Here is a 26,556-nt window from a genome sequence, read left to right as displayed (position 1 = left end):
GTGAGCCTTTTAATCCTTGCAGACTTGTTACTTCAAATTCACTTCCCGGTTATTTTATAATATAAAAAAAAACAAAGGATTGTGGAAGATCGATTGGTATTTACTGTAACACTCAAAGGAAAGGTTGTCCATCAAGCCAAGTCTTTTTCAATCTTTTGTAGTAGAGGTAGGTAGTTGAATTTATACAGGTTTAAGAGTGCCGTCTATTACGATTCCTAGATATTTGGCCTTGGTTTCAACCCGAAAGGCTGAACAGAGAATCCTTGTGGGAAGGTCTGGTTTAGACATTGTGAGCAGCTCACTTATAGTCCAGTTAATTTTGCAGCCAGAGAAGCTACTAAAGCCGTCAGTTCAGTTCAGGGGGGCTTTAAGTGAGGTCTCCGGATTGGTTAAAAACAAAAGTATATCATCAGCGTATAGCGCAATTTTGTGTGTTGTGTTTCCAATTGTATTCCCTTTACGTTAGGATCTTCCCTAATTTGTTGAGCCAATGGTTCCAGGATGAGTGCAACGATTAGGGGCGGCAGGGGGCACCCCTGTCTTGTGCCGTGCCCAACAGCAAAGGGGCTTGATATAATTCCATTGGTGCTAACTCTGGCTCTAGGTTCATCATCCAAAAGCCTCACACAGTTTGTAAAACAATTACCAAAATTGAAAGAAACAAAGATATTTCAACTTTGGCAGAAAAAAGGTAAGATGATATTATTGTTTAGACAAAATTCCTTTTACATTTCTTCAAGCTCTCTCTGTAGTCTTTATCTGCATCAGCCAGTCCTAACCAGCACACCCACCTCTGACTTAATCAGCCCCATTAACAGGACATGAGATTCTTTTTTTAATCAGAGTAAGAAAGAAGTTTATTGCCAAGTAGTTTTACACACACAAGGAATTTGTTGTGGTGATTGGTGCAATACAAAATAACAAATAATATTAAAAGAAAAAAGGTACAACATGTTGGTTTTAAAGTGCAGGAGTAATGAGTCTGTACAGATTCATTAGTTATTAGTTAGTCATCAGTTATTGAAATAACGTTATGTAGTTGATAACAATACACCTTAATTAATTGTATATTTATTTTTTAAACCCCATACATATTGGCGCTCCTAAGAACTTCTTAAGAGCGCATAACATGCTTGAGAATTGTACGCAAGGTTTATGATTTCTGTGTATAGTTGACCACAATCTTTTTTGTTAGGTTGTTTCTTTCCGTACCATGCAACTTTTTTGTCTGCATCAAAATTGCCGTGACCCGGATTCGAACCGGGGTTGCTGCGGCCACAACGCAGAGTACTAACCTCTATACGATCACGGCGTGCCACCACTCCTGACCAACACACCCCACATCTTACTAAATCACCATTGAGCACCATTAACAGGCTATGGGGTATATTTATTTAAAAAAAGTTGTGTAGTTGACAACAATACACCTTAAATAATGTATCTGTGTCTCCCTGTGGTTTTCTACCTTGCATGCATCTCAGTTTAAATATGAATCGACTACAGGTTTGAGCGAGACTGGGGTTAGAGTTGCACACAGTTGGCAGACAAAAAGGTAAGATGATATTATTGTTTGGACTTTTTTGTAATCTACAAAATCCCTTTTACATTTCTTCAAGATCTCTCTGCAGTCTTTATCTGCATCAGTCACAGTTTGACTATCTGTTTTTCATCTGCAGCTGACTCCCCAGTTCCCAGGACTATACTATTACCCTGTATGTGCCCATGTATTTGTGTTTGCATTTGCACTTATGTCTGTGCACGATTTTGTTATTGACAGTGCATAACTTAAATATTTCCCTTTGTCAAGAAAATTATTATTTTAAAATATCAATGGCATTTGTTCATCTAGTCTCTAGATTTGCAGTTAAAAAGGCTGACATAACAGTTGTGCTGTTGAAAAATTGTCTTTAAATATGGACAGATTTGGGAAAAAAAACAACCAATTTGCAATCACAAGGTGCAGTACATCAGATCTGCGGCAGGTGGCGGTATTTCAACTTCTACTCGACTATGAAGGGATGGCTTGATTCTTGGTTTTATTCTGAAACTGTACAGCAGGAACTCCATTTGCGTGCTACTAAATTTGACTATCAAGCGGCAAACTTGGGTGAGCGTTTCAATAACTTCTGATTTACAGAGCTGAGCAAAAGTACAGTGTTAAAGTTACAGCTGCGTTTAGTCCACATGTGTAAATGAACCGATGGGGAGTTGTGTTTATAAGCTGATCCACCGTCTTGACCGTTTCTATTGGAGATGATCGAGTAATTAAGGTCAGTATTTGATTTTTGACGTCTCTCAGTTGAAATCGTCTCAACTAAACTGTCTTCATTTTGTAAAGAAAAAAACTCAAAAGTCAGAACGTACAGTTGCAAGTTAATGTATTATACGTTTTGAATTACCGCTGTTTGTTTGAGCTTTTCATGATTAATCTGAGGGAAGTATCTCGCAACACAAAGCCACATGTTTTCAATCATTTTTAGCCTACGTTTAGATCGACCAAATAACTAAATGTTAGAGAGCCAAAGAGGCCACATAGTGTTTCAATATTGATAAAATATGCTGTTTTTTTATGCATTTCTTTTTATGCATTTTCTCAAGGAGGAGGGCTCATTCTGAGAAATGAGGCCACATTCCTACCACTTACTTTAATGTATATTGGTTACTGGCTCAGACCATTATTTTTTTTTCTTTTCCTTCTCATAAATCAGTAAACACCCATAAACTTTGTTTAGTGTCCATTAAAAGACATGTCACCGGCTTTAATAGTTGACCTCCCCCCTGTGTGTCAGAGCTCAATAAAGTGTCTAAAGACTCTCCACATCAGGTTGTGATTTTGCTCTGGTGGAAAAACAGAGGGAGGTGTTTGTTCACAGTAAAACTGCTGAAGAAGGAACAACCCTGTCCTGAAGGGGAATGTAAATGTATATCTTTTGTCAAACCTGTGTCAATTGGGAAAAAACAAAGTATGAATTATACATTAGACCATTAGAACAATAAAAAGGTCTGAGCCACTAATTTATTTATTTATTTAAAGGTTTAGTTATCAGGGACAGTGCAAATTAATAATACATTTAAACACATGTAAAATATGCCAGAATTAGCCAAAAAGGCTATTTTGCATCTGCTGTCCCTGGACTAGTGTAAAATAGTCAACCTAAAAGAAAAATTATTAAGATATAATCAATAAAACATTTCCACATCAGAATAAAGATTTAAAGGTAAGAGACTAAGCTAAAATGCATACACACACAGGTTAACATAAGCTCAACAACAGACAATTGTTACAAAAGAAATCAGAAACAACATGTTTCAATTATCAATTGCCATTTTCCTTTCCTTTCATTTTCTTATTTTCAGAAAGAGGAACAGAGGAACACACACACATACCTACATATACATATACTACACATACACACATAAATATATACACCTACTTCATCCTGCTCAGGGTTGTGTGTTTGGTGCAGCCCATTCCGGGTGTTGGAAGGAAGAGGAATGCCAGCTGATCACACTGAACTGTGCAACTCTAACCCCAGTCTCGCTCAAAAGTCGATTAATATTTAAACTGAGATGCATGCAAGGTAGAAAACCACAGGAGACTGTGCACAGAGAAAATCCTCAGCCAAGATTCAAACTAGGAACTCTTGCTTTGAGGCAACACTTAAATACACTTAAATACATTTCCCCACACAGACTTGTTAAAATTGTCGCTTGCTAAATCAAAGCAGCTTCCTCTTTAAGAGATATGAAGTGTAACTTGTTTCTTTTAGATCCTAGACAGCCTCTGGGTGTCTAGTGTAGTTACCACATCAAAGTTGCTCACCCTGGTAAAGTCTCACACCTTGCTCCTCTTGTGAAATCTTTGCAGATGGGGTAACAAAAAGCACATTTTATTCAGAGGATTGTCTTTTTTTCAACTTTCTTTCTAAATTAATTCTCTCCTATTGTCTCCTTTATTGTTTTGATACTTTATCTGCTCTTCAACAATCTTTATTGCTTTTCCGTTTCCTTTGTCTTTGGGCCATTCCAGCCTCTGACTAACTGCCCTGCTGTGTCATTGGGGAAAAACACGATTAAGTCATTTATATCCCCCGAAACCTCTAATTTGAGTCAGGCTCGTGTTGGGGCGAGAGTATTGTTTACATGTTTTGTGGAGCGTTACAAATCCTTTACAAAGGTCAAGATGGTTTCTTTCTCTTTCACATTCAAACATAATAAAAATGCAGATGTAAACAGGAGAAGGAAAAGGCAATGGGATGTTTTATGAAACACAGGATAAGATATCAATTTCCTTTGTGCAATCACATATGTGAGAATGTGTGTGTGTGTGTCGTGTTGATGGTGAGTGATTGTTGCAAGGGTGGAGTGAGGTTTTAATTTAGGACGCATCATCATTAGTAGTGTTCCTCCAGGTCATGGAGTGTTTCGGCCACACTATACACCCTCTCCAGAGTTGGCTAGAAGGGTGATCAGCCCTAAACTTGCGTCAATCCTAATTCCTCATGAGAGTGAATGACCTCTCAAGGGACTCTGCATGGCAGGGGCGTCCTTTTCCCTGAGTCAGGCCTAGGCCGTGGCTACTTTGGGGCCCAGCTGGGATCTTTCCTCCTTATAAAGAGCCACTGGCTGCTTCTTTCGGCTGCTTCCGATGCAGCTTTGATGGCTGAACGCAGGCTTTGGACTCCCAGGTCTGCAAACAGTCTGGTGGTAGATTTTGCCACAAACCCTCTGCACCCCACCTCCACTGGGCAGACTTCAGTGTTCCATTCGCGATGTTGTGCTTCAGCAGCGAGATCAGCATAGCATAGCATAAGGTAGTTGTCTGTTGGTGGTTGGGTGCTGATGCCGATAGGGAGTTGGTGGCAGCTCGTTTGTCCTCCAGGGTGGATGCCAAGATCTTCAGGACTTGGTTGTGACGCCACGTGTAGCGTCCTTGGGCGAGACTGGTTTTGCACCCTGACAGAATGTGCTTGAGGGTGGTTGGCGCGGAACAAAGGGCGCACCCTGCGTCTTCACCGTACCACTGGTGAAGGTTAGCTGGTGTTGGAAGGACGTCATACGTAGCTGTGATGATGAAGCTCAACTGCCTTGCTTCCATGGCCCACATGTCCTTCCAGCTGATCTTCCTCCTCTCCACACTGTCCCATTGTGTCCACTGTCCCTGTTTGGCAAAAGAGACTGACTTGGCCCATCTTCCAGCCTCCTCCACCACCATCTTCCTCCGTTCTGGTGCTGCGGCCTTACTCCAAACCAGGCGAGTAGCTGTTAGCCCAAAACCTCCTCTTCCCTGCTGAACGTACCCCACAATGTCAGCATGTTTGAGGGCTGCTGTTGCTTCCTCCACTGCTTTGGCTGGTGTCCATTTGCGCCCGGTGGCCAGGGTCGGTGCGTTGTTGCTCACCACTAAGTCTCTGGATTCATTCAGTGTCATCTAGAGTCTTGTTTTTGCACACTTGAACTCTTCTGTGAGACTGGTGAGGGGCAGCTTGACAATGCCATCTCCGTAGAGGCCTATGGTGGTAAGTCAACGTGGAACTCCTAGCCACTTCTTGATGTAGCCTGTGACTACGTTTACACGCAGTCAAAATTCAGGTTATTGCTAATATTCCGGTTACTGAAACATTCTGAATATTCAGTTTACATGGTAATTAATCATTCGGGATATCTCGATCAAAACACCGCGACGCGCGGAGAACATCATGACGCAATTCCCGTCATTTCCGCTTCTTCTTCCTGTATCCAAATTCAAAACAAATGCTGCTTTGCGCAACTTTTTGCTCACCTTCTTGTAAATCTCGCTATCCCAGTACTTTATACCGTCTACAAATGCAGAAATGTTCATATCCTTCATTACATTTATGAAGTGATTAGTCTCCTCCTCACTCCAAAAGTGTGGCGTGGTCTTGCGTTTCTCCATGTTTAGAAGTACGTCCTGGACTCAAAAGACCAAGATTCCTTGTGAACAGAGCATGCACAGAAAACAAATTCCTGTTCCGTTTGATGGGGATATTCCGTTTGGCGTTTACATGACCCAATATTCAGGTTTTAAAAGGAGTAACCCAGGGGTCATATTCAGGTTTTTAAAAACCCGAATATGGGCAAATTCGTGTTATTCAAAGGGGTTATTGGTGTTTACATGGCCGTGCAAATTCGGGTTATTGCCAATATTCGGGTTTTAAAAGGGTTATTGACTGCATGTAAACGTGGTCTGTGACTCCTCTTTCCAACTTCTCTACTGTGACGGCCACAGCATCCGTGGTAAGAGTCCAAACTGCAGGCACTAGGCCTTTAACTTTCCAGGTAGCTGTGTTTTGTCAATGTGATGTGAGAAAATACAATTAAATGACATGAAAAAAAAAAGGAAAGCTTGATACTTGGTAGCTCCCCAGATTCTGGCACTAATGCAGAGCAGATGGTAGCATATTTGCTCTTGAATCAGCCTCACAAATACACAGATGGACGTCTCTGGTACCTACATACCTCGCTGGCCCCAGAATAGATTGTGTCAAGATGCTCAGCTCACTTTAAAATAGAAGAATTACTTGGTGGGAAACAATGCATGAAATTAAATATATTTGAAACATAAAAGGATATTTATCAGGGGAAGATATTGGTGCCAGTTGTATCACGTCTGCATCTTATGTTGAGAGAGAGGGCATGTAAAATGTTGTCAGAGAGATAATTCTCTTGAGTAATCTGAATATCATTGATGAATAAAAAAATCTGGACTAAAAATGTAATCAAAAGATCGTTGCTGATGGGATTAATGACAATAAAGAAATACAAACGCTCATAAGAGTGAGTTTTGGTACTTTTGGAGCAAAAAGAAAAAAGGTTCAGTTATAGTAACTTAGTTTTGCAGTTTTTATTCTGTTGATGACACATGTGGTTAACTGCACCAGTGACCAGACTCAAGCACCTGGTGGGTGTGTGGCATTGGTGTGTGTGGGATGTAGTGTGTGACTGCACTCATCTGGAGGACGTTATGACAGGAAGAGTATATTTGTGTATATTGGTCAAAGATCCCTCGGGCTGTTTGCATACTGAAACTGTATTTTAAGGATTTTAAGTGTGATTGCTCAAGCTTTTGTTTTGTAGTATGTATAAAACTCAGCGTTTTTCTGGGAATCTTTTGTTAGTCATAGTTAAAGTATGAGGTTACTGAATTTCCACTTTAAATGGGTTTGAATGTCATTGTTGTCTGTCTTCAGAGTTCATCAGTTGCTCTTTGTCACAACTTTTAGGGTGAATGGGCTTCTATCAAAGCCCATATAAATTAATGAGATTTAACAGATTTTTTTCTTCTCATGGTTAAAGCGGCACTATGTAACTTTTCCACCTTAATATCATATTTCCAGAGTCATTGTGATGGTACATCAACTTCCAACAGGTTTAATGAACCTCTGTCATGGTCTGAGGGGTCTGTATCGCCTTCACTGGCACTATGTAACTTTGAGGAGCATGGTAGGAACCCTGCCACACTAAAAAAGTACACATTTTTACGGCTTTGACTGCTTTACGGCATACGTCACTTCCCCCTCCTTCCCGATTCGTAGTCGGGACGATGGGCGGGGCTTGGAGCGCAGCTCCGCAGAAGCTGATAACCCGTTGCTGTGTTGTACCTGCAGCAGCTCCACACACAACAGACGTGGGGAAAAGATCGCTAATGGTTTAACTTTTCACCGCTTTCCTGCTTGGAGGCAGAACCACGGAGGCCGGCCAAGTATCTGATAACAAAGTAAAAGAGTAAAAGAGTCGTCGGCTCGGTTGGATCGCGGCTGTAACGACCAAACATAACGTTCCTCAGTAAACAAACAAACACGCACACAGACGGGGGTCTGATCAAAACACGGGTTTATTAAACCACAAACAAACACTCACAGACCGGGGTTGGATCATTCAAACGGGTTTTATTCCCCACTACTCCAGCTAAACGCAGTTGCTGGCCAGCTCTCTGCGGTGCGATTAATTTTGTTGAGGAAAAAATATTAACTATTTGATTTGTAGCTGCAGAGGAAAACAATAATCTCACGAGGAAAACAAAAATATTGCTCACGCCTCGGAGCCTCTTCAGCATAATATAGCAGTAAAAAAAAAAACATTTACCAAAGCAGCTGCCAAACACTCCTAAACAAGGTAGTAAGACGTGGGTTGTGCAGAACTGCAGCAGTAAATCCCTTATAAAGAGTGGCGCTCCGACGAGGAGCTCCATTCTTTAGTAGAGATTTCATATGGATCCAGACCGTTAATAATCATTATTTTCTCCATATACCGCTCCCTGGCTTCCTTGTTTAAGGTATCCCGGTAAATTCCAGTTCCTTTCCAGCAGTTTAACATCTTTTTTTTTTGCGTTCCGTCTGTTTACTTGGTGAAACAGAAAAGCGTCCCGTCTTCTCTCAAAACAAATGGACGCGACGGGACAGGAGTTTTCCGGCACTACGTGCTGGTGCTCATGGGAAACGTAGTGTTCTTTCTGGTAAAGCACTACCGCTTTTGTCCAAAAGATGCCGCCAAACTCAGAAAAGCTGAAAGTTACGTTGTGCTGCTTTAATATAATGCCTGAACAAACATTGTATTCAGGTTTACTTGTTTGGTTTGACACATTAAAGTTATAGTGATACTATCCATCTCAAGGTGTCTACATATGCTGTGTGTTTTTGTGGCAGCAGAACTCTCTGGTGTGATGGCAGAGCTCCCATCTGGGCTGCTGGAGGTGTGTGTGGTGGTCGGAGCCCAGAGTGAGAAGCTGCGAGATGTGTACCAAGTATGTATATATGTTACAACTGTAAAATTTCAAATAGAAACACAACATTCCGAATACTTTGTCAGTGCGTACAGTTTTTGGAACATGAACTGTACTATTACAAATATTTTTTTTCCACTTAAAAAAAAAATGTAAATGTATTTTTTGCAGAGTAAGTCAAGTGAGCCCCACCAACTAGAAGCCGAGGTGCTCCAAGTCCATGCTCCGCCTTTTGTTTCCAAGCAGGCCAACTCCAGCCAAGTGATTGGTCCTAGTTTTAGCCGTGTCCAGAGGAGGAGGAGCTTTATTAAAAAGGTATGCTTGGTTTTTATGTATTCACTTATTTGAACTTAAAAAATGTATGCGCCTTTTTTTTTTGTTTTGATTATTTATTTACTTTCTTTGCTGAGTTATTATATGAAAGAAGTGACCACCAACACATACTGTACGCTCGTATGAAACCATGTAACGTGATAAAGCATTAAGCTTTTCAGGAAGTCATTACAACATGTCTCTACTTTTAAGATGTATTCATTGTTGTTTTCTCCCCACAGAAGAGAAGAGATCGTGCTGCTGAGTCTAATGGAGAAACCACCAAACGTGCCGAAGCGGCATCAGTGACGGAAGACGTCAGTGTTCCTAAAGATCTGGACCTCATCGCTTTGCCACAGCTCTGTTTCCCTGGTACAGTGTCTCTCCTCTGTTAACCTTTACCTTAGTGTGCTATTCGAGCGGTACATCGAGATGCTGGTAATCTTGCATAGAAGGTAACTTAAGTCTTGAGACTTGTTGTTTCCCTCGGCTAGGTGGTCTTCAGTTGGCCAGTGAGCAGAGAGAGGACACCTATCACTTCTTGGTTTTTACTGATCTGTTTGGGAACCGAACCCACGGTGTTGTTTTGCAGTACCACCGATCCGTACAGGTACAAACACGGAGGCATTTAAATCATTAGAACGGGTTGAGACAAATTAATACCGACTGTTGTTTCTTAATGGACGTTTGCTCTGTCAGTCCTGTCACGAAGGTGTTGTCCAGAATGGCCATAGGTGGAATTCATCAAAGTCTCGTCTCTACGCACCTTTTGCCGTGTGCATCATTTCCAAGTTTCCTTACTACAATGCCCTGAAAGACTGCTTGTCATGGTAAGAATTTATTTTAAATACTTAATCGCTGGTTAACTTGACCATTAAAGGTGACGTTTTAACTGCTTTGGTTTCTTCCGGGCCTTTCTCAGTCTGGTTGTTCAGTTGCGGACAGCAAGACAAGGTGACTTTGAGAACACCATCAAGGAGTTTTCGGCCAAGCTCACCCTGGTTCCCTTACCGCCGCCCGGACAGCTGCATGTGGTGAGATAACACTATTACTTTTTAAAAATCTTCTGTCAAATGATTAATTTCAGTTTGCTTTTTCAAGACGGTTTTTCGGTCGGCCTCGAGGAAATTCTGGCGGACCGTTCGGTGCCTCAGAAGGGGGAAGCAGTACTCTGCCAACACTGTTTATGGTGTGGGTGGGGAGCTGTTGACCTCGACTGGGGACATCATCGGACGGTGGAAGGAATACTTCGTGGATCTCCTCAACCCGACTGACATGCCTTCCACTGAGGAAGCAGAGGGTGTGGACTCGGAGACGTGCTCATCCATCACCCAAGCCGAGGTCACTGAGGTGGTTCATAAGCTCCTCAGTGGCACCGGGGGTAAATGAGATTCGCCCTGAGTACCTCAAGTCTCTGGATGTCGTAGGGCTGTCTTGGTTGACACGCCTCTGCGAAATTGCATGGAGGAAGGGGACAGTACCGCTGGAGTGGCAAACCGGGGTGGTGGTCCCTCTGTTTAAAAAGGGGGACCGGAGAGTCTGTTCCAACTACAGGGGGATCACACTTCTCAGCCTCCCCAGGAAAGTCTACGCCAGGGTACTGGAGAGGAGAATACGGCTGATAGTTGAACCTCGGATCCAGGAGGAACAATGCGGTTTTCGTCCCGGTCGCGGAACACTGGACCAGCTCTACACCCTCCGCAGGGTGCTCGAGGGTTCATGGGAATTTGCCCAACCAGTCTACATGTGCTTTGTGGATCTGGAGAAGGCATTTGACCGTGTCCCTCGTGCCATTCTGTGGGGGTCAGTGAGTATGGAGTCCGGGGCCCTCTATTAAGGGCTGTCCGGTCTCTGTATGATCGGAGCAGGAGTCTGGTTCGCATTGCCGGCAGTAAGTCAGACTTGTTCCCGGTGCATGTTGGACTCCGGCAGGGCCGCCCTTTGTCACCGGTCCTGTTCATCATTTTTATGGACAGGATTTCTAGGCGCAGCCAGGGGCCGGAGGGGATCCGGTTCGGGAACCACGGGATTTCATCTCTGCTTTTTGCAGATGATGTTGTCCTGTTGGCTTCATCGGACCGGGACCTTCAGCATGTGCTGGGGAGGTTTGAGGCCGAGTGCGACGTGGCAGGGATGAGAATCAGCACCTCCAAAACCAAGGCCATGGTTCTCCACCGGGAAAGGGTGGCGTGCCTTCTCCAGGTGGGTGGAGAAGTCCTGCCTCAGGTGGAGGAGTTCAAGTATCTCGGGGTCTTGTTCACGAGTGAGGGAACGATGGAGCGTGAGATTGACAGACGGATCGGTGCAGCGTCCGCAGTTATGCGGTCGATGTACTGGACCGTCGTGGTGAAGAAGGAGCTGAGTTGAAAGGCGAAGCTCTCGATTTACCGGTCAATCTATGCACCTACCCTCACCTATGGTCATGAACTTTGGGTAGTGACCAAAAGGACAAGATCGCGGATACAAGCGGCCGAGATGAGTTTCCTCCGCAGGGTGGCTGGACGCTCCCTTAGAGATAGGGTGAGGAGTTCGGTCACCCGGGAGGAGCTCGGAGTCGAGCCGCTGCTCCTTCACATTGAGAGGAGTCAGCTGAGGTGGCTTGGGCATCTGTATCGGATGCCTCCTAGACACCTCCCTAGGGAGGTGTTCCAGGCATGTCCCTCCTCCCTAGGGAGGTGTTCCAGGCATGTCTCTCCTCCCTAGGGAGGTGTTCCAGGCATGTCTCTCCGGGAGGAGACCCCGGGGAAGACCCAGGACATGCTGGAGAGACTATGTCTCTCGGCTGGCCTGGGAACGTCTCGGACTCCCCCCGGAAGAGCTGGAGGAAGTGTCTGGGGTGAAGGAAGTCTGGGCATCTCTGCTGAGACTGCTGCCCCCACGACCCGGTTCCGGATAAGCAGCGGAAAATGGATGGATGGATGGATGGATGGATGTATGGATGACTAATTTCAGTTTGCTTTCTCCATCCCTTCATCTTAGCAGTAAAATATGTTTTCTGTTCAGTCTTTTAGTCTCCGTCCTCTTCAAGTGGTTCTCCCGTCCAGAGTGGATCAGGACAGCCCCATTATTGACATCGACCTCCATCTTCCACTCCTCACCTTCACTCATGCGACCCTGCTCCAGGTAATGCAAAACGCAGAGAGACTGCTGCTGTGAAGCACGTAAGATAACATCAAACTATAAAACCGTAACCATTATATACCTTCATTTTCTTCTACTCTAGATACTCTCCTGCCTCCTCCAAGAACAGAGGGTGGTCTTATTCTCGTCTGATTGGGCCAGGCTCACTCTAGTAGCCGAGAGTCTGCTGTTGTACCTGCAGGTCAGTGTACAGAAGAAAGAATTATATCTTTTAGAAAAACATGTTGCTTAACTCTATTTTGGTCATGTTCCTTTTGCGTTTATTTCAGCCACTGTTCTGGCAGCAACCTTATGTTCCCGTCTTAGCAAGAGGAATGCTGGATTTCCTCATGGCTCCGACTGCTTTCCTGATGGGCTGTCACATAAGTCATTTTGAAGAGGTTGCTGCAGTGAGTATATTGTTTATCAACAAATTCTTCTTTCCTGCCATTGTAACGAATAAGCGTAATTGACTAATAAACAAGACAAATTGACAAACTTCCAATTCTGCACACGGCATTGAATAGTTTGATTTCCATTTTTTTGTTTCAGTAGTTCTCAGACTATTTACTTTACACGTACAGTAATAGTTCAGGTGTGGTGGATTGATAAGACTGCAACTCTGCCTTTTTATGGTGTCATCTCCACTTCTCAGAGAGTGTGTAGTTTTTATTTACATTATAATAATCAGTTAACATTTCTAGTGGCATCTTTCTACCCTATGAAGCCATTCTCTTTTTAAGCTGGCTTGTAATTAATTATACCCCTTGTTTTAACAATATCTCTGTGCATCCCTTTATAGGAGACGGAGGACCTAATCCTCGTGAATGTTGACGATGGCATCATTCAGTCATCTCTGTCTGAAACCATCGACCTGCCTACCATTCCCATGGCTGCAGCAGAGAGCTTTATATCAAGGTAAACACTCAAACTTTTTTTTTTTTATTCAATTTTATTTATATAGCGTCTAATACAACAGACGTTGTCTCTAGGTGCTTTCCAGAGACCCAGAACATGACCCCCGAGCAAATATTACATAAACATAAACAATGGCAGGTAAAAACCCTCCTAGTGGGAGAAAAACCTTAAGTCAAACATCCATCCATCGTCCGCCGCTTATCTGTTCCCGGGTCGCGGGGGCAGCAGTCTCAGCAGGGATGTCCAGACTTCCTTCACCCCAGACACTTCCTACAGCTCTTCCTCCAGCTCTTCCGGGGGGAGTCCGAGGCGTTCCCAGGCTGCTTGTATCCGCGATCTTGTCCTTTCGGTCACTACCCAAAGTTCATGACTATAGGGGAGGGTGGGTGCGTAGATTGACCGGTAAATCGAGAGCTTCGCCTTTCGACTCAGCTCCTTCTTCACCACGACGGTCCGGTACATCGACCGCATAACTGCGGACGGTGCACCGATCCGTCTGTCAATCTCACGCTCCATCTTTCCCTCACTCGTGAACAAGACCCCGAGATACTTGAACTCCTCCACCTGAGGCAGGACTTCTCCACCCACCCGGAGAAGGCACGCCACCCTTTCCCGGTGGAGAACCATGGCCTCGGTTTTGGAGGTGCTGATTCTCATCCCTGCCGCATCGCACTCGGCCTCAAACCGCCCCAGCACATGCTGAAGGTCCCGGTCCGATGAAGCCAACAGGACAACATCATCTGCAAAAAGCAGGGATGAAATCCTGAGGTTCCCAAACCAGATCCACTCCGGCCCCTGGCTGCGCCTAGAAATCCTGTCCATAAAAATTATGAACAGGACCGGTGACAAAGAGCAGCAAGTTAAGTCAAACAGTGGCAAGGAAAAACTCCCCTTTGGGAGGGAAGAAACCTGGACCAGGACCTGGATCATAAGGGGGGACCCTCCTGCTGGAAGCAGGACGGAGCAGGAAAAGAGAAAACACAGAGAATGAATAACAGAGAAAGGATAGACACAATGACTAACTGGTGTATTACAGGGTTGACTATATAAATAGACGTATACAGCAGACACTGAGGTGGTCAGAGGGGGGGACTGCATGTCAGCATGCAGGTCCTGAAGCCCTGACCTGCAAACATGCACAGAAGAGAAAGGGAGGGGGGGGGCAGACCAGCACAACAAACTCCAAGAACAATGGAGAACAATGATGGTTATGAGATACTTATAATTAATAACTGAGAAAGGAAAGAGAAGATGGGGTGATGGGCACCGCCCAGTGGAGTCCCCCTGCAGTGTAGGCCTATAGCAGCATATCTACAATGAAGCTATGTTTGAGACTAACTACTTTAGTCTTGTCCTGTAGCTGTAGCTATGACTACTGACTCTAACACACTAGAGTTTACACTAAAGGCTTTGCTAAACAGAAAGGTTTGCCTGATAGCAGAACGCCCGCCCTCCAAATCTACATTTGGATACTCTAGGAACTATGAGTAAACCTGCACTCCGAGAAGTGAGAACTCTGCCAGGAACATAAGGCACTATCAGGTCTTGCAAATAATGCGGAGCTAAGCCGTTTTGAGCTTTATACGCAAGTAATAAAATTTTAAATTGGATTCTAAATTTTACGGGTAGCCAATGGAGCGACGCTAACACTGGAGAGACGTGGTCTCTCCTGCTGATTCCTGTCAGCACTCGCGCTGCTGCAATTTGGATCAGCTGGAGCCTATTCAGCAAATTACTTGGACATCCTGCTAATAACACATTACAGTAATTTAGTCTAGGAGATACAAACTCATGAATTAGTTTTTCAGCATCACCTGGGAGAGGATTTCCCTAATCTTTGTGGTATTATGGAGATAGAAAAATGCTGTTTTACAAACCTGACTAATATATGGTTTAAACAACACATCCTGATCGATAACAACAACATGGTTTCACACAGTAGCACTGGAAGCCATAGCAACACCATCTAATCCCTTCCCTAAAATGGTTGGGACCAAAAATAATAACCTGTTTATCATGTGTGGACATCTAGTCCTTGATGTCCCTAAGACATGCCTGAAGTTTAACTAGTTTAACTAACTAGTTTAACTAACTGTTTCATCCGGCTTCATAGACAAGTAGAGCTGCCTATCATCAGCATAACAATGAAAGTGTATGCCGTGATTCTGGATTATACTTCCCAACGGCTGCATGTATAAACTGAACAAGATTGGCCCGAGCACTGAACCCTGGGGAACACCATAACAGACCCTCGACTGTTCTGGAATCTGTCAGGTAGATATGATTTAAACCAACATAGAGCTGTCCCTTTAATCCCAACAACATGCTCTAACCTGTGCAGTAATATGCTGATCTACAGTGTCAAAAGCAGCACTGAGGTCCAGTAGAACTTGTCGGACAGTAATCCCTTATCTGAGGCCATAAGAAGGTCATTCGTGACTCGAACCAGTGCTGTCTCTGTGCTATGATGCATTCTGAACCCTGACTGAAAAACATCAAACAGATCATTTTCTATACAAATGTCCACATAACTGGCTGCAACTACCTTTTCCAGAATTTTAGATACAAATGGAAGGTTTGAAATTGGTCTATAATTATCTAAAATGTCTGGGTCAAGAGAAGGTTTTTTTAAGGAAAGGTTTAATTACTGCAACTTTAAAAAGCTCATGGCACATATCCAAAGTTTAGGGATAAGTTGATCTGGTCCAGTATTGTCGTGCCAATAAGAGAAAAAACCTTTTTGAGTAATCAAGTCAGGATGGGGTCTAATACACGCGTGGATGATTTGGCTCGATTGACGACTACTATTTAAACTTAAATAGACTGTTTTGTTGTTTTTGTAGTCAGCCTGTAATCTGAAATTATTCAATGCAACTTTTGGTCTGAAGTCTTGGTCTGAACTGCAGGCCAAACCTCTAAATACAGAGCTCTGCTGGGGAAAAAACCTTTTTTGTTTTAGTTGTTAGTACTCTTACTTTTGGAAGATCTGTTCCTCTTCTTCTATTTTCTGTTTCTGTATTCCAGGAACCACTTCCTGTTGTGTCTCCCATTCAGAATAGTAGCTTTCCTGGCATGAGTGAGAATCTGTGATGCAACTGAATGTGTCTGGACACTTAATTAACAACAAAAAAATAAATAAAATAAAAAAAGTTGGTGCAAACGCAACCAGTGGGAAAAAATGTCTCCATTACCCTAGAACTGTTTGGTGTAAGTGCACCTGAAATGTATTTTTGAAATTAAAAAGACATTTCTATATGTTATTTTTAAAGGACATATTCTAAACCATTATTAGTAACTTATTGGAGACACAGAGAGTAAAGTTTCTCATACCATTTCTGCTGATGCATCCCACTGACGGATGTTTATTTACTCTTTAGACCTCAGGATGTTTTATCTATTATGTCCAAGAATAATGTCATTGTCAGATTCATCTGGCAATGGGACAGTTTTCCGCTTCACTGCAGTTCCATCCATCCATCAATTTTCTATACCCGCTTTATCCTTTGCGGGGTCACGGGGGTCTGCTGGAGCCTATCCCAGCTCATTTCCAGGCGAGATGCAGGGTTCACCTGGACAGGTCACCAATCTATCGCAGGGCCATTCACTGCAGTTCATACAATGAATTTTTTTAAATTTTATTTTATTTTTTTTATCGGTTTCTTTTCCCTTCGTGTGTGGAGATTTCTTTGGATTCTCTTAATATTGTAATGATATTATCAGGGTTCATACGTTTTGAAAAAACCTGGAAAAGTCATGGAATTTGAAAATATAATTTTCAAGTACTGGAAAAGTTTTGGAAACACAAGTTCAAACAAAGGTCATGGAATTTATTTTTCTCACTTAATGATAACATTTAGTAATAACAGCCTATAAGGTAGATTTAAAATTGATCAATAAATATTTCGTATAATAAAGTCTCGCTCGTTCTCACGTGCCGAGCGTCTTGCGCATCATGCAGATCAGTTATTATTACAGTTATTAGTTATATTAAATTACTATACAACATATACTACAACATATTGCTGGTATATCAGTGTTAGTTTAAACATTATTTTGTATAAAGCCATAATTGTCATTAGATCTCCACTGTAGTGACTTTTTACATAGTTTTATTCCTATATTTCATTCATACATTGATGTTTTAGAGGTCATGTATAGTCATGGAAACTTGCTGCCAAGTCCTGGGAAAGTCATGGAAATTTGTTGGTTAAAATGTGTATGAACCCTGTACTATGTACTGTGGATGATATTCCCAAATTTGTTGCAGTTCTATATTTGAATAAAATATTGTTTATTTTTGTATTTATTTGGCCTCAGAGCCTTTACTGAGAAGTGAACCCTTAATAATCTTCTAAAAGGCTCTGGAATACTTGTGTTACTCAATACATCATTACTCTGCGTTGCAACAGCTTTGTAAATAAAGTTGTACTTGACATAATATTGGCATTGTGTGTGTGTGTGTGTGTGTGTGTGTGTGCGTGCGTGCAGGGCAGAATGCCTCCAGCTTCACTACGACTTGGAGCTGTGCCACTTCGGAGCCGGGACTGATGTCAATACTCTTCGATCCCAACGCAGAGAGTGGCAGAAAAGGCTCAATTCTCAGATACAAAACATCGCCCTGGAGCTGGTGGTCAACATCTTTAGGCAAGTCTCTGCAAAAGTCCATTAAATATGCTTTAGAGTGCAGAAACACATTTGAAGCGGTACTTGAGTGTGACAAAGCTCTCTGTGTCTGTCATTTACCAGTGGTGTCCAGGACTTTCTTAACCACGAGCACAGAGTTTTTAACAGTGAGGAGTTTCTGAGAACCAGGGAGCCGGCAGAGCAGCTGTTTTACAAGAAGGTGAAGTCATACCTGTTCGGAAATGCACACAGTAGCACACAGACAAACTCTTGACTGCATGTTTCTCTTTGTTGTTATTGCCCTCAGGTGCTGGAAACTCATATCTTTCACTCGTTCCTGCGAGACAGGCTGAACAGGAAATGGGACAGCTTCAGCCGCATGGAGCAGAACACACGCAACCATGCACACAGGTATGCCAGAGCTGCAGGGCCCAGGTAACCAGGCAACGGAGGAGAGCAGTGTTAAACAAGATAAAGAATAATAGTTGTTGACATTTGTATTGATTAAATTGAAGATTGAATACTTTCTTGAGAAGTCATCTTTTTAGGGCCCGAGCACTTACAGTGCGAAGGCCCTATTGTATCTGTAGGAGTTCTCGTTTTTATTTTTCTTCCGACGAAATTAAGGCCTTTTTGCCCCCCTAAACCTAACCAAAAGTCACCAAATTTTGCACGCAAGCCAGGCCTGGCGAAAAATTTGATATTTAATGGTTTGCATTAATGGGCGTGGCCTAATGGCTCAACAGCGCCCCCTAGGAAACTTTGTGCCTCAAGCCCCACAATATGGTTTGACGTACATGCACGAAAATCGGTACACACCTGTATCATGGCACAACTTAAAGAAAAGTCTCTTGGCGCCATGGCCGAAACCGAACAGGAAGTCGGCCATTTTGAATTAATTGTGTAATTTTGGCGCAATTTATGCCATTTCTTCGGCCGTTAATACGGCCCGAACCGTAACGTGCACCCAGGTGTTATACATCAAAATGTGCGTCTCCATCCTGCGACGATGGGCATTACTTTTCAAAAGCGTTACCGTGGCGACAATAGACGCCAAAAAGCGCGCTCCACCCCTTCATCTGATTGGTCGATATTTGATAGTTCCTATTTTCTGCCATAACTTTTGAATGGTTTGATGTGAAGACTCGTAGGTGGTGTCATCGGACTCAGTTTTGAGTCCTTGAACGTAATTGGTGCAAATTAGCCCCACCCCTTCTTCTGATTGGTCAATATGTGATAGTTCCTATTTTCTGCCATAACTTTTGAATGGTTTGACATAAAGAGTCATGGGTGGTGTCATAGGACTTAGTTTTGAGTCCTTGATCTTTATGGGTGAAAATTGCACGTGCAAGGGCCCGTTCATCGCTGCTTGCAGCTTTAATTTATTTTTTTTCTGCTTTTGAGCTCAAAATGTTCTCCCTACTTTTTCTTTCCAGGAATCGTGCAATGACCGAGTCTCCTCGTCGTCCTCCGATGTCCGAGCTGTCCAAGAGCGGCTGCAGCAGCTACACCAGTCCCGACCACCGGCTCAGTAAACGGCTGGGAGCCAGCCTGCCTAATCTAGATCAGCCCGGCAACGACGCTGTGACGTTGTCAGTCATCAACTTCAACAGACCTCAGTCGGTCAGGAAGATGACCCCTGACACCGGTCAGTACCAACGAGAGGAAATGATGGTGACGTTATTTCTGTTATCACTTCAGTTCTTTTAACATTTGTCCTTTTGCAGGGTTGAAATCTCCTCAGAAAACTGTGAAGGTTTTCCGTCTACCAGAGTTCCCGCCGCCGCTGGCCTACCAATATGTCCAGAACTATTACGCTGACATGATTTCTTCACTGGGGAAGGCTATTAACGCTACACCACCTGAGGAATCTGCTCTGCTGGCCAGGTACTTTTTAGGAGGAGAAGAGAAGGCTCTTACTATACAGAGATACTGTATGTTGTATTAATTCATTTTATATTAGAAATAATACGGGCTGAAATCCTATTCCAAAATATCTTGTTGTTTTGCTTTAAAAAAAACAAAAAAACATCCTCAAAACAGTAAAATAATGTGAAAATTATAAAAATGTGAATAAAAAATTATCTAGGTTTTCCCCTGCCTGCTTTACCTTTTGATTAATCTACAAGTAACTACAGAATTTTAAACAAATTGAAGAAATGTGTTTGTTTTTCTGAGTGACGTTCTGCTTCAAAATAGCTTTCTAAAGGAATTCTTAAAGTAGAAAAACCAGTTGTTGCTCATGACTCATGACATTTTTTGTGTCAGTCGTACCGCCTGGATGGTGTATTTTTGTTCATGCTTGAGTGAAGGAATGGAAAACATTCATTTTCCCTGGAGGTTTAATGCATAATTTAATGCCACACTGGTGAAAAAAATAAAATAAAAATAGGCACAGACTGAAAGGAGGCAGCTCAGCGCTGCAGAAGTTTGGGATTGCACACAACAAGCCAAATTTAAAGTCACCTGAGTGACAGGAATATCACTGCTAAGCACGGCTGAGGTCCAAGATGCTGAATCACTTCTACACATAGAACTTGTCAAGTCTTTGTTTCATTCACCAAGGTGGAACACAGTCACAGTAGAAATGCTTCAGAGTTCCCCTTTGGAGCTGTTCACATAAACCAGAAGTGGAATATCGGTGCAAATGTTCTGTCTTGAATGTGCTCTGTGTTTATGAGGCTTAAACTGAACCTTTAAATGTGTCACATGTCTTACTCCTGCTTGTATCTTTCTGCACAGGTACCATTACCTACGTGGTTTGGTAAATACCGTGTCCAACCGGTGTCTTGATGCATTAGAGGACTTCCAGAGCCTTTACAAGACGGATGCAGAAATCTTCCCTCCTCAGATGGTCAAGTCTCTCGTTGACTCCTTACCAGACGTTGAACGTTTACAGGTCGGTTCATTCTGGGTTTCATTTCATCCACAGCCAGCAAACTTTTAGACCTTTAGCACTAGGGGTGGGACGTTACAGTAACTCACGATTCAATACTGTGGCGATATGTGGCCCACGATAACGATAATATCACGATACACAATATCTACGACATTTCGATATATTGTAAGAAATTTCATTAACGATATATCACAATATATGTGACTGAAAAAGAAAAAACACCCATAAAAAGGAAAACGTCTGTAGTTTTGCATTTATTCAATGCCAAAACCTCATACAATGTACAAAGAAAGTGCATTTGTATATTTCCTCACTGCCTGCTAGGCTTGTAAATGTAAACACTGCACAGCTGGACAAATTAAAGTGCATGAACATTAATAACATGTTTTATATAAACCAGGACAGTGCACTGCTTTGTTTCTAATACTGAAAAGTCAGTAAGCAACTTAATTTTGCATAATACCTCACTGCCTCCTAGTCTTGTAAATGTAAACACTGTACAGATGGACAAATGGAAGTGCATGAACAAAAGTGTGGTGACAACCGCGTAAATCCATTATGTGTGTTGTAATAAAATATTGATATTTGCCGTCAGTTTATTTTTTATTTATTGCGACAGAGAGTGCAACAATATATTGCAATATCGATTTTTTTTTTTTTCTTCCCCACCACTATTCAGCACTTTAAAATTCCATCTAAAATCTTCCCACAGGCGGACAGACGACCAGACATCAGACGCCTTATCAGTCGGGTTAAAAGGGACCAGGAGCGGGAACGTGCTTGCAAGGGCAACGGACACGAGGAAGACGCTGTAAAACACTTCCAGCTGCCCAAAACATTCATGCAGCTGGAGGAGTTTGTGAAATGTGTCCAGGAGTCCGGCATTGTAAAAGACCAGGGAGCTATTCTCAGACTCTTTGATGCTCTGACTGTAGGCAAGTGTTATTTTATACCATTTGTGCATGTTGTACAAAAAGCATTTGAATAATTGAAAGGACAGCTTTTTTTGTGCAAACCTACACTGCAAAAACTCAAAATAAAAAAAAAAATCTCATTACACTTAAAACAAGAGTCATCCCCAGAAAAATAACTTTAATATAATACATTTTGACCTGTTTCAAGTAAATTTTCACTTGAAATAAGTAGAAAAATCTGCCAGTGGGACAAGATTTATCTTCTCATTACAAGCAAAAAAAATCTTGTTCCACTGGCAGATTTTTCTACTTATTTTAAGTGAAAATCTACTTGAAACAGGTGAAAATTGTTGTTTTTTCCAGTGATGCGTCTTGTTTTAAGTGTAATGAGATTATTTTGACTAATAATGAGACATTTAAATTAGAAATAAGACAAATATTCTTGTTTAAGATTTTGAGTTTTTGCATAGTAAGATCCCACAGGAGTTACAGTAAGTAAAATAAGTACGATAGGGTCAGAACAGCAACTCAGACTGCTTTGACTTCTTATTGCAACATCCAATATGTTTGGCTTACAGTCTGTGTAAACACTCATTCACAGCCACAACCTCCCCCCCCCCAGACAATCACTTAATTTACTGGTTAATCATTGCCTTACCATTTTTGAAGAGTCTGTCACACTCCTTTTGTAGCCATAACTAGGCCTTCACACGACCTTTGAACATCGCTGCTGTTTCTATTCAAATTTGACAGCTCCTTTAGATATTCTCATTTGGGACTAAACTGAACTGAATTTTAAAATGAGCTTCACTCCATATGTGGTTGCAGTGAGTATAACTGATGTAGTGGTCCGTTAACATCCATGTCAGCTCCTATTGGTCTTGTGTGTGAGGTAGAGAGGAGAATATATTCTGTGTCTCACAGCTAAAACTGGGATGAAATTAGGAATGAGTTGTTTTTTCAAATTTTTTTCAAATGCTGTGAGTTTTGGCTTTGAAAGCAGGAAGAACCGTTACAACAAGAGCTTATCTTCCCTTCCACATGAGTTTGTTTTAAAAAAGGTGTTTCCATTGGCTGCCCCACTTTCTTTTGTGGTCATGACCTTTTTGCAGGAGAAAGAAACTGAGTGATAAACTCCATTGCTTTAGAATTTGTTGAAATCCCGTCTATGCATATTTGTGAATAATGTCAATGATGGCCCTTTGCTTGTGCAGATTATTACAAATACTATTTAGGAGTTGAGTTATTGATCTGTGATGGAGGGGACGCATATTGCAACCAAGAAAATCTTAAAGAGGCATTGCAGGTGTCACGCTTCCCTTAATCTTTAGAAGAGGAGAAGACGAAATGCTGAGGATTCTCAAAAGCTTAAATATATCACCAAGACCAACATAGGCATTTGTCATTTATTGATCTACGTATCTCCAATTTCCAGAACGGCTGTTTTGTCCCGACGCAGCTCAGATGTCTTTTTTGGGTTGTATACAGGACTGTCTCAGAAAATTAGAATATTGTGATAAAGTCCTTTTATTTTCTGTAATGCAAAAATGTCATACATTCTGGATTCATTACAAATCAACGGAAATATTGCAAGCCTTTTATTATTTTAATATTGCTGATCATGGCTTACAGCTTAAGAAAACTCAAATATCCTATCTCAAAAAATTTGAATATTCTGGGAATCTTAATCTTAAACTGTAAACCATAATCAGCAATATTAAAATAATAAAAGGCTTGCAATATTTCAGTTGATTTGTAATGAATCCAGAATGTATGACATTTTTGTTTTTTTAATTGCATTACGGAAAATAAAGAACTTTATCACAATATTCTAATTTTCTGAGACAGTCCTGTATATGAAGAAATAAATAAAACTCTTCCAGCAGATTTCCCACCTGCTCAGAGAATTGTTGCTGGAGTTTCCCAGACATGTTTCAAACATTCTTAATGTTTGATATTTTTTTCAAAAGCTGGGACTTTTGATTTCTTTTGTAAAAATGACAGTTCTAAAGCTTCTAGCAATGAGGTATAAATATTTGGCTTAGGTGTGCTGTTTCATTTAAGCATGGAAAGCAAGCTGATCAGTGTAGTGCTTTTACTTCTTGCTAAAGAAGTCAGGGAAGCAGTTTCCAAACACTCCCTCTGCCGCGGCGCGTGCAGTATAAACAGCTAGTAAAGACAGTGAGAGATTGGCCCAGGTGGAGAACAGATTGAGTTTGTAAGATGAAGCAGATTTGCTCAACCAAGGTTGCTCGGTCAGCCATTTCAAGGTACATGAATATTGAAATCCCACTTTTAAACTCAGTGTCACGTGCCATGTTGCTCAGGTGACAGAGGACACGTTAAGGCTGTCCGCAGACTGCTGAACTGTGCACGTAACTGTACGTGTTTTTGTTGCAGGTCATCAGAAGCAGGTTGGCCCCGACTTGTTCAAAGTGTTTTACACCATCTGGAAGGAGACGGAGGCCGAGGCCCAAGAGGTCTGGACTGTATATTCTGTTAACATTTTGCATGTGTAACAACACCTGGAGGCGGCATGGAAACATATGGCTTAATCTGTAAACTATAGAGATACAGTCACCGGACACTTTATTAGGTACACCTTGCTACTGGACTGCAAAAACTCAAAATCAAAATCAACTCAAAAAATTACCAGGAATATTGGTCTTATTTCTAGTTAAAATGTCTCATTTTTATTCAAAAAATCTCATTACACTTAAAACAAGAGTCATCCCCAGAAAAAATAACTTGTTATTTGACAATTTTCACCTGTTTCAAGTAAAGTTTCACTTGAAATAAATAGAAAAATTTGCCAGTGGGACAAGATTTATCTTCTCATTACAAGCAAAAAAATCTTGTTCCACTGGCAGATTTTTCTACTTATTTTAAGTGAAAATCTACTTGAAACGGGTGAAAACTGTTGTTTTTTTCCAGTGATGAGTCTTGTTTTAAGTGTAATGAGATTTTTTGACTAAAAATGAGACATTTTAACTAGAAATAAGACAAATATTCTTGTTAAGATTTTGAGTTTTTGCAGTGTACGGGGTTAGACCCCCTTTTCGCTTTAGAAACTGCCTTAATTCTTTGTGGCATAGATTCAACAAGGTACTGGAAACACGATAGCATCACGCAGTTGCTGCAGATTTGTCGGCTGCACATCCATGATGAGAATCTCACACTCTCGCACTTTATGACATGGTGCGTTATCCTGCTGGAAGTAGCATCAGAAGAGGGTCCACTGTGTCATAAAGGGATGGACATGGTCGGCAACAATACTCAGGTAGCTGTGGTGTTGACACGATGCTCAGTTGGTACTAATGGGCCCAAAGTGCCAGGAAAATATCCCCCACACCATGACACCACCACCAGCCTGAACCGTTGATACAAGGCTGGATGGATTTCATGTTGTTGACGCCAAATTCTGACCCTACCATCCAAATGTCGCAGCAGAAATCGAGACTCATCAGACCAGGCAACGTTTTTCCAATCTTCACTACATTGTCTAATTTTTTTTTTTTTTTTTTTAATATTTCTTTTTGTGGCTTAAATGGCCTTTATTCAAGTTGTAACCAGGAAGGGGGTAGAGAGAGATAATGGGGACGACATGCAGCAAATGGTCGCAGGCCGGGACTTGAACCTGCAACCACTGCAGAAGGACTGTAGCCTCAGTATATGGGCCTCTTGTTTAAACCACTGTGTCACCCAGTGGCCCTGTTGTCCAATTTGTAATTGAATTGTAGCCTCAGTTTCCTGTTCTTAGCTGACAGGAGTGGCACCCAGTGTGGTTTTCTGCTGCTGTAGCCCATCCGCATCAAGGTTCGATGTGTTGTGTGTTCAGAGATGCTCTTCTGCAGACGTCAGTTGTAACGAGTGGTTATTTGAGTTACTGTTGCCTTTCTGTCAGCTCAAACCAGTCTGGCCCTTCTCCGCATTAACAAGACATTTGCGCCCACAGAACTGCCGCTCACTGGAGATTTTCTCTGTAAACCCTAGAGATGGTTGTGTGTGAAAATCCCGGTAGATCAGCAGTTTCTGAAATACACAGACCAGTCCGTCTGGCATCAACAACCATGCCACGTTCAAAGTCACTTAAATCACCTCTCTTCCCCATTCTGATGCTCAGTTTGAACTGCAGCAGATTGTCTTGACCATGTCTACATGCATAAATATATTGAGTTGCTGCCATGTGATTGGCTGATTAGACATTTGCGTTAACGCGTAGTTGGACAGGTGTACTTAATAAAATGGCCGGTGATAAATTTGACAAGCAAGCTAAATGTCCAATCTCATAAACCTTTCGAACTATTTCCACATTCATTAGTGATAGTCCTCCCACCCTTTTCAGTTTTGAATTCCATGACTACTGTAAATAAAAATAATTGAAATGCTGTTGCATTGCAAAAACTCAAAATCTTAACAAGAATATTTGTCTTATTTCTAGTTAAAATGTCTAATTTTTAGTAAAAAAAAATCTCATTACACTACAACAAGACTCAATACTGGAAAAAACAACAATTTTCACTTGTTTCAAGTAGATTTTCCCTTAAAATAAGTAGAAAAATCTGCCAGTTGATTTTTTTTGCTTGTAATGAGAAGATAAATCTTGTCCCACTGGCAGATTTTTCTACTTATTTCAAGTGAAAATTTACTTGAAACAGGTGAAAATTGTCAAATAACAAGTTATTGTTCTTTTTTTACTAAAAATGAGACATTTTAACTAGAAATAAGACAAATATTCCTGGTAAGATTTTGAGTTTTTTCAGTGTTGCTCTTATTAAAAAGTGATTGGCTGCCTCTGGACAAGATGAAAACGTTGACATCAGTTTTTTTGTCCACTTTCAGGTGTGTCTGCCGGCGTCCGTGCTGGAACACATCGAGGCCGGCGAGTGCGTCTTCAAGCTCTCGTCCTCGGTCAAGACCAGCCGGGGCGTGGGCAAGATCGCCATGACTCAACGACGGCTCTTCCTGCTGACTGATGGACGGGCAGGTTACGTTGAAGTTGCACAGTACAGAGATTTGGAGGTAAG

At 42.0% G+C, this 26,556-nt stretch overlaps 1 protein-coding gene and 1 non-coding gene across 3 annotated transcripts in view; one reads left to right on the top strand and one right to left on the bottom strand.

The window, feature by feature from the left end:
* Positions 1–1,240: 1,240 nt before the first annotated feature.
* On the bottom strand, positions 1,241–1,312 carry trnah-gug (transfer RNA histidin (anticodon GUG)). Its single transcript has one exon. It is a non-coding gene; the product is annotated as a tRNA-His (tRNA).
* A 771-nt stretch (positions 1,313–2,083) lies between these two features.
* The window catches only part of LOC133461458 (DENN domain-containing protein 3-like), a 42,980-nt gene continuing 18,507 nt past the window's right edge, over positions 2,084–26,556 (top strand). The window contains exons 1-20 of one of the 2 annotated variants that reach the window (XM_061742379.1): positions 2,084–2,270; positions 8,670–8,764; positions 8,915–9,058; positions 9,298–9,427; positions 9,550–9,665; positions 9,755–9,885; positions 9,978–10,089; positions 12,059–12,178; positions 12,279–12,377; positions 12,466–12,585; positions 12,978–13,093; positions 17,582–17,737; positions 17,840–17,936; positions 18,024–18,127; positions 19,153–19,364; positions 19,444–19,603; positions 20,459–20,615; positions 21,328–21,550; positions 23,930–24,009; positions 26,372–26,551. In XM_061742379.1, coding sequence (XP_061598363.1) covers positions 8,684–8,764; positions 8,915–9,058; positions 9,298–9,427; positions 9,550–9,665; positions 9,755–9,885; positions 9,978–10,089; positions 12,059–12,178; positions 12,279–12,377; positions 12,466–12,585; positions 12,978–13,093; positions 17,582–17,737; positions 17,840–17,936; positions 18,024–18,127; positions 19,153–19,364; positions 19,444–19,603; positions 20,459–20,615; positions 21,328–21,550; positions 23,930–24,009; positions 26,372–26,551 — 2,538 coding nt within the window. In that variant the 5' untranslated portion in view covers positions 2,084–2,270; positions 8,670–8,683. Of the gene's footprint in view, positions 2,271–8,666; positions 8,765–8,914; positions 9,059–9,297; positions 9,428–9,549; positions 9,666–9,754; positions 9,886–9,977; positions 10,090–12,058; positions 12,179–12,278; positions 12,378–12,465; positions 12,586–12,977; positions 13,094–17,581; positions 17,738–17,839; positions 17,937–18,023; positions 18,128–19,152; positions 19,365–19,443; positions 19,604–20,458; positions 20,616–21,327; positions 21,551–23,929; positions 24,010–26,371; positions 26,552–26,556 lie in introns of both variants that reach the window. The other variant, XM_061742380.1, reaches the window with a different exon arrangement.

Source organism: Cololabis saira, chromosome 15 (assembly GCF_033807715.1).
Source record: "Cololabis saira isolate AMF1-May2022 chromosome 15, fColSai1.1, whole genome shotgun sequence".
Lineage (NCBI taxonomy): Eukaryota > Metazoa > Chordata > Actinopteri > Beloniformes > Belonidae > Cololabis > Cololabis saira.
The sequence above is the reverse complement of the archived record's forward strand: the minus strand, read 5'-3'. Positions and strand labels throughout refer to the sequence as shown.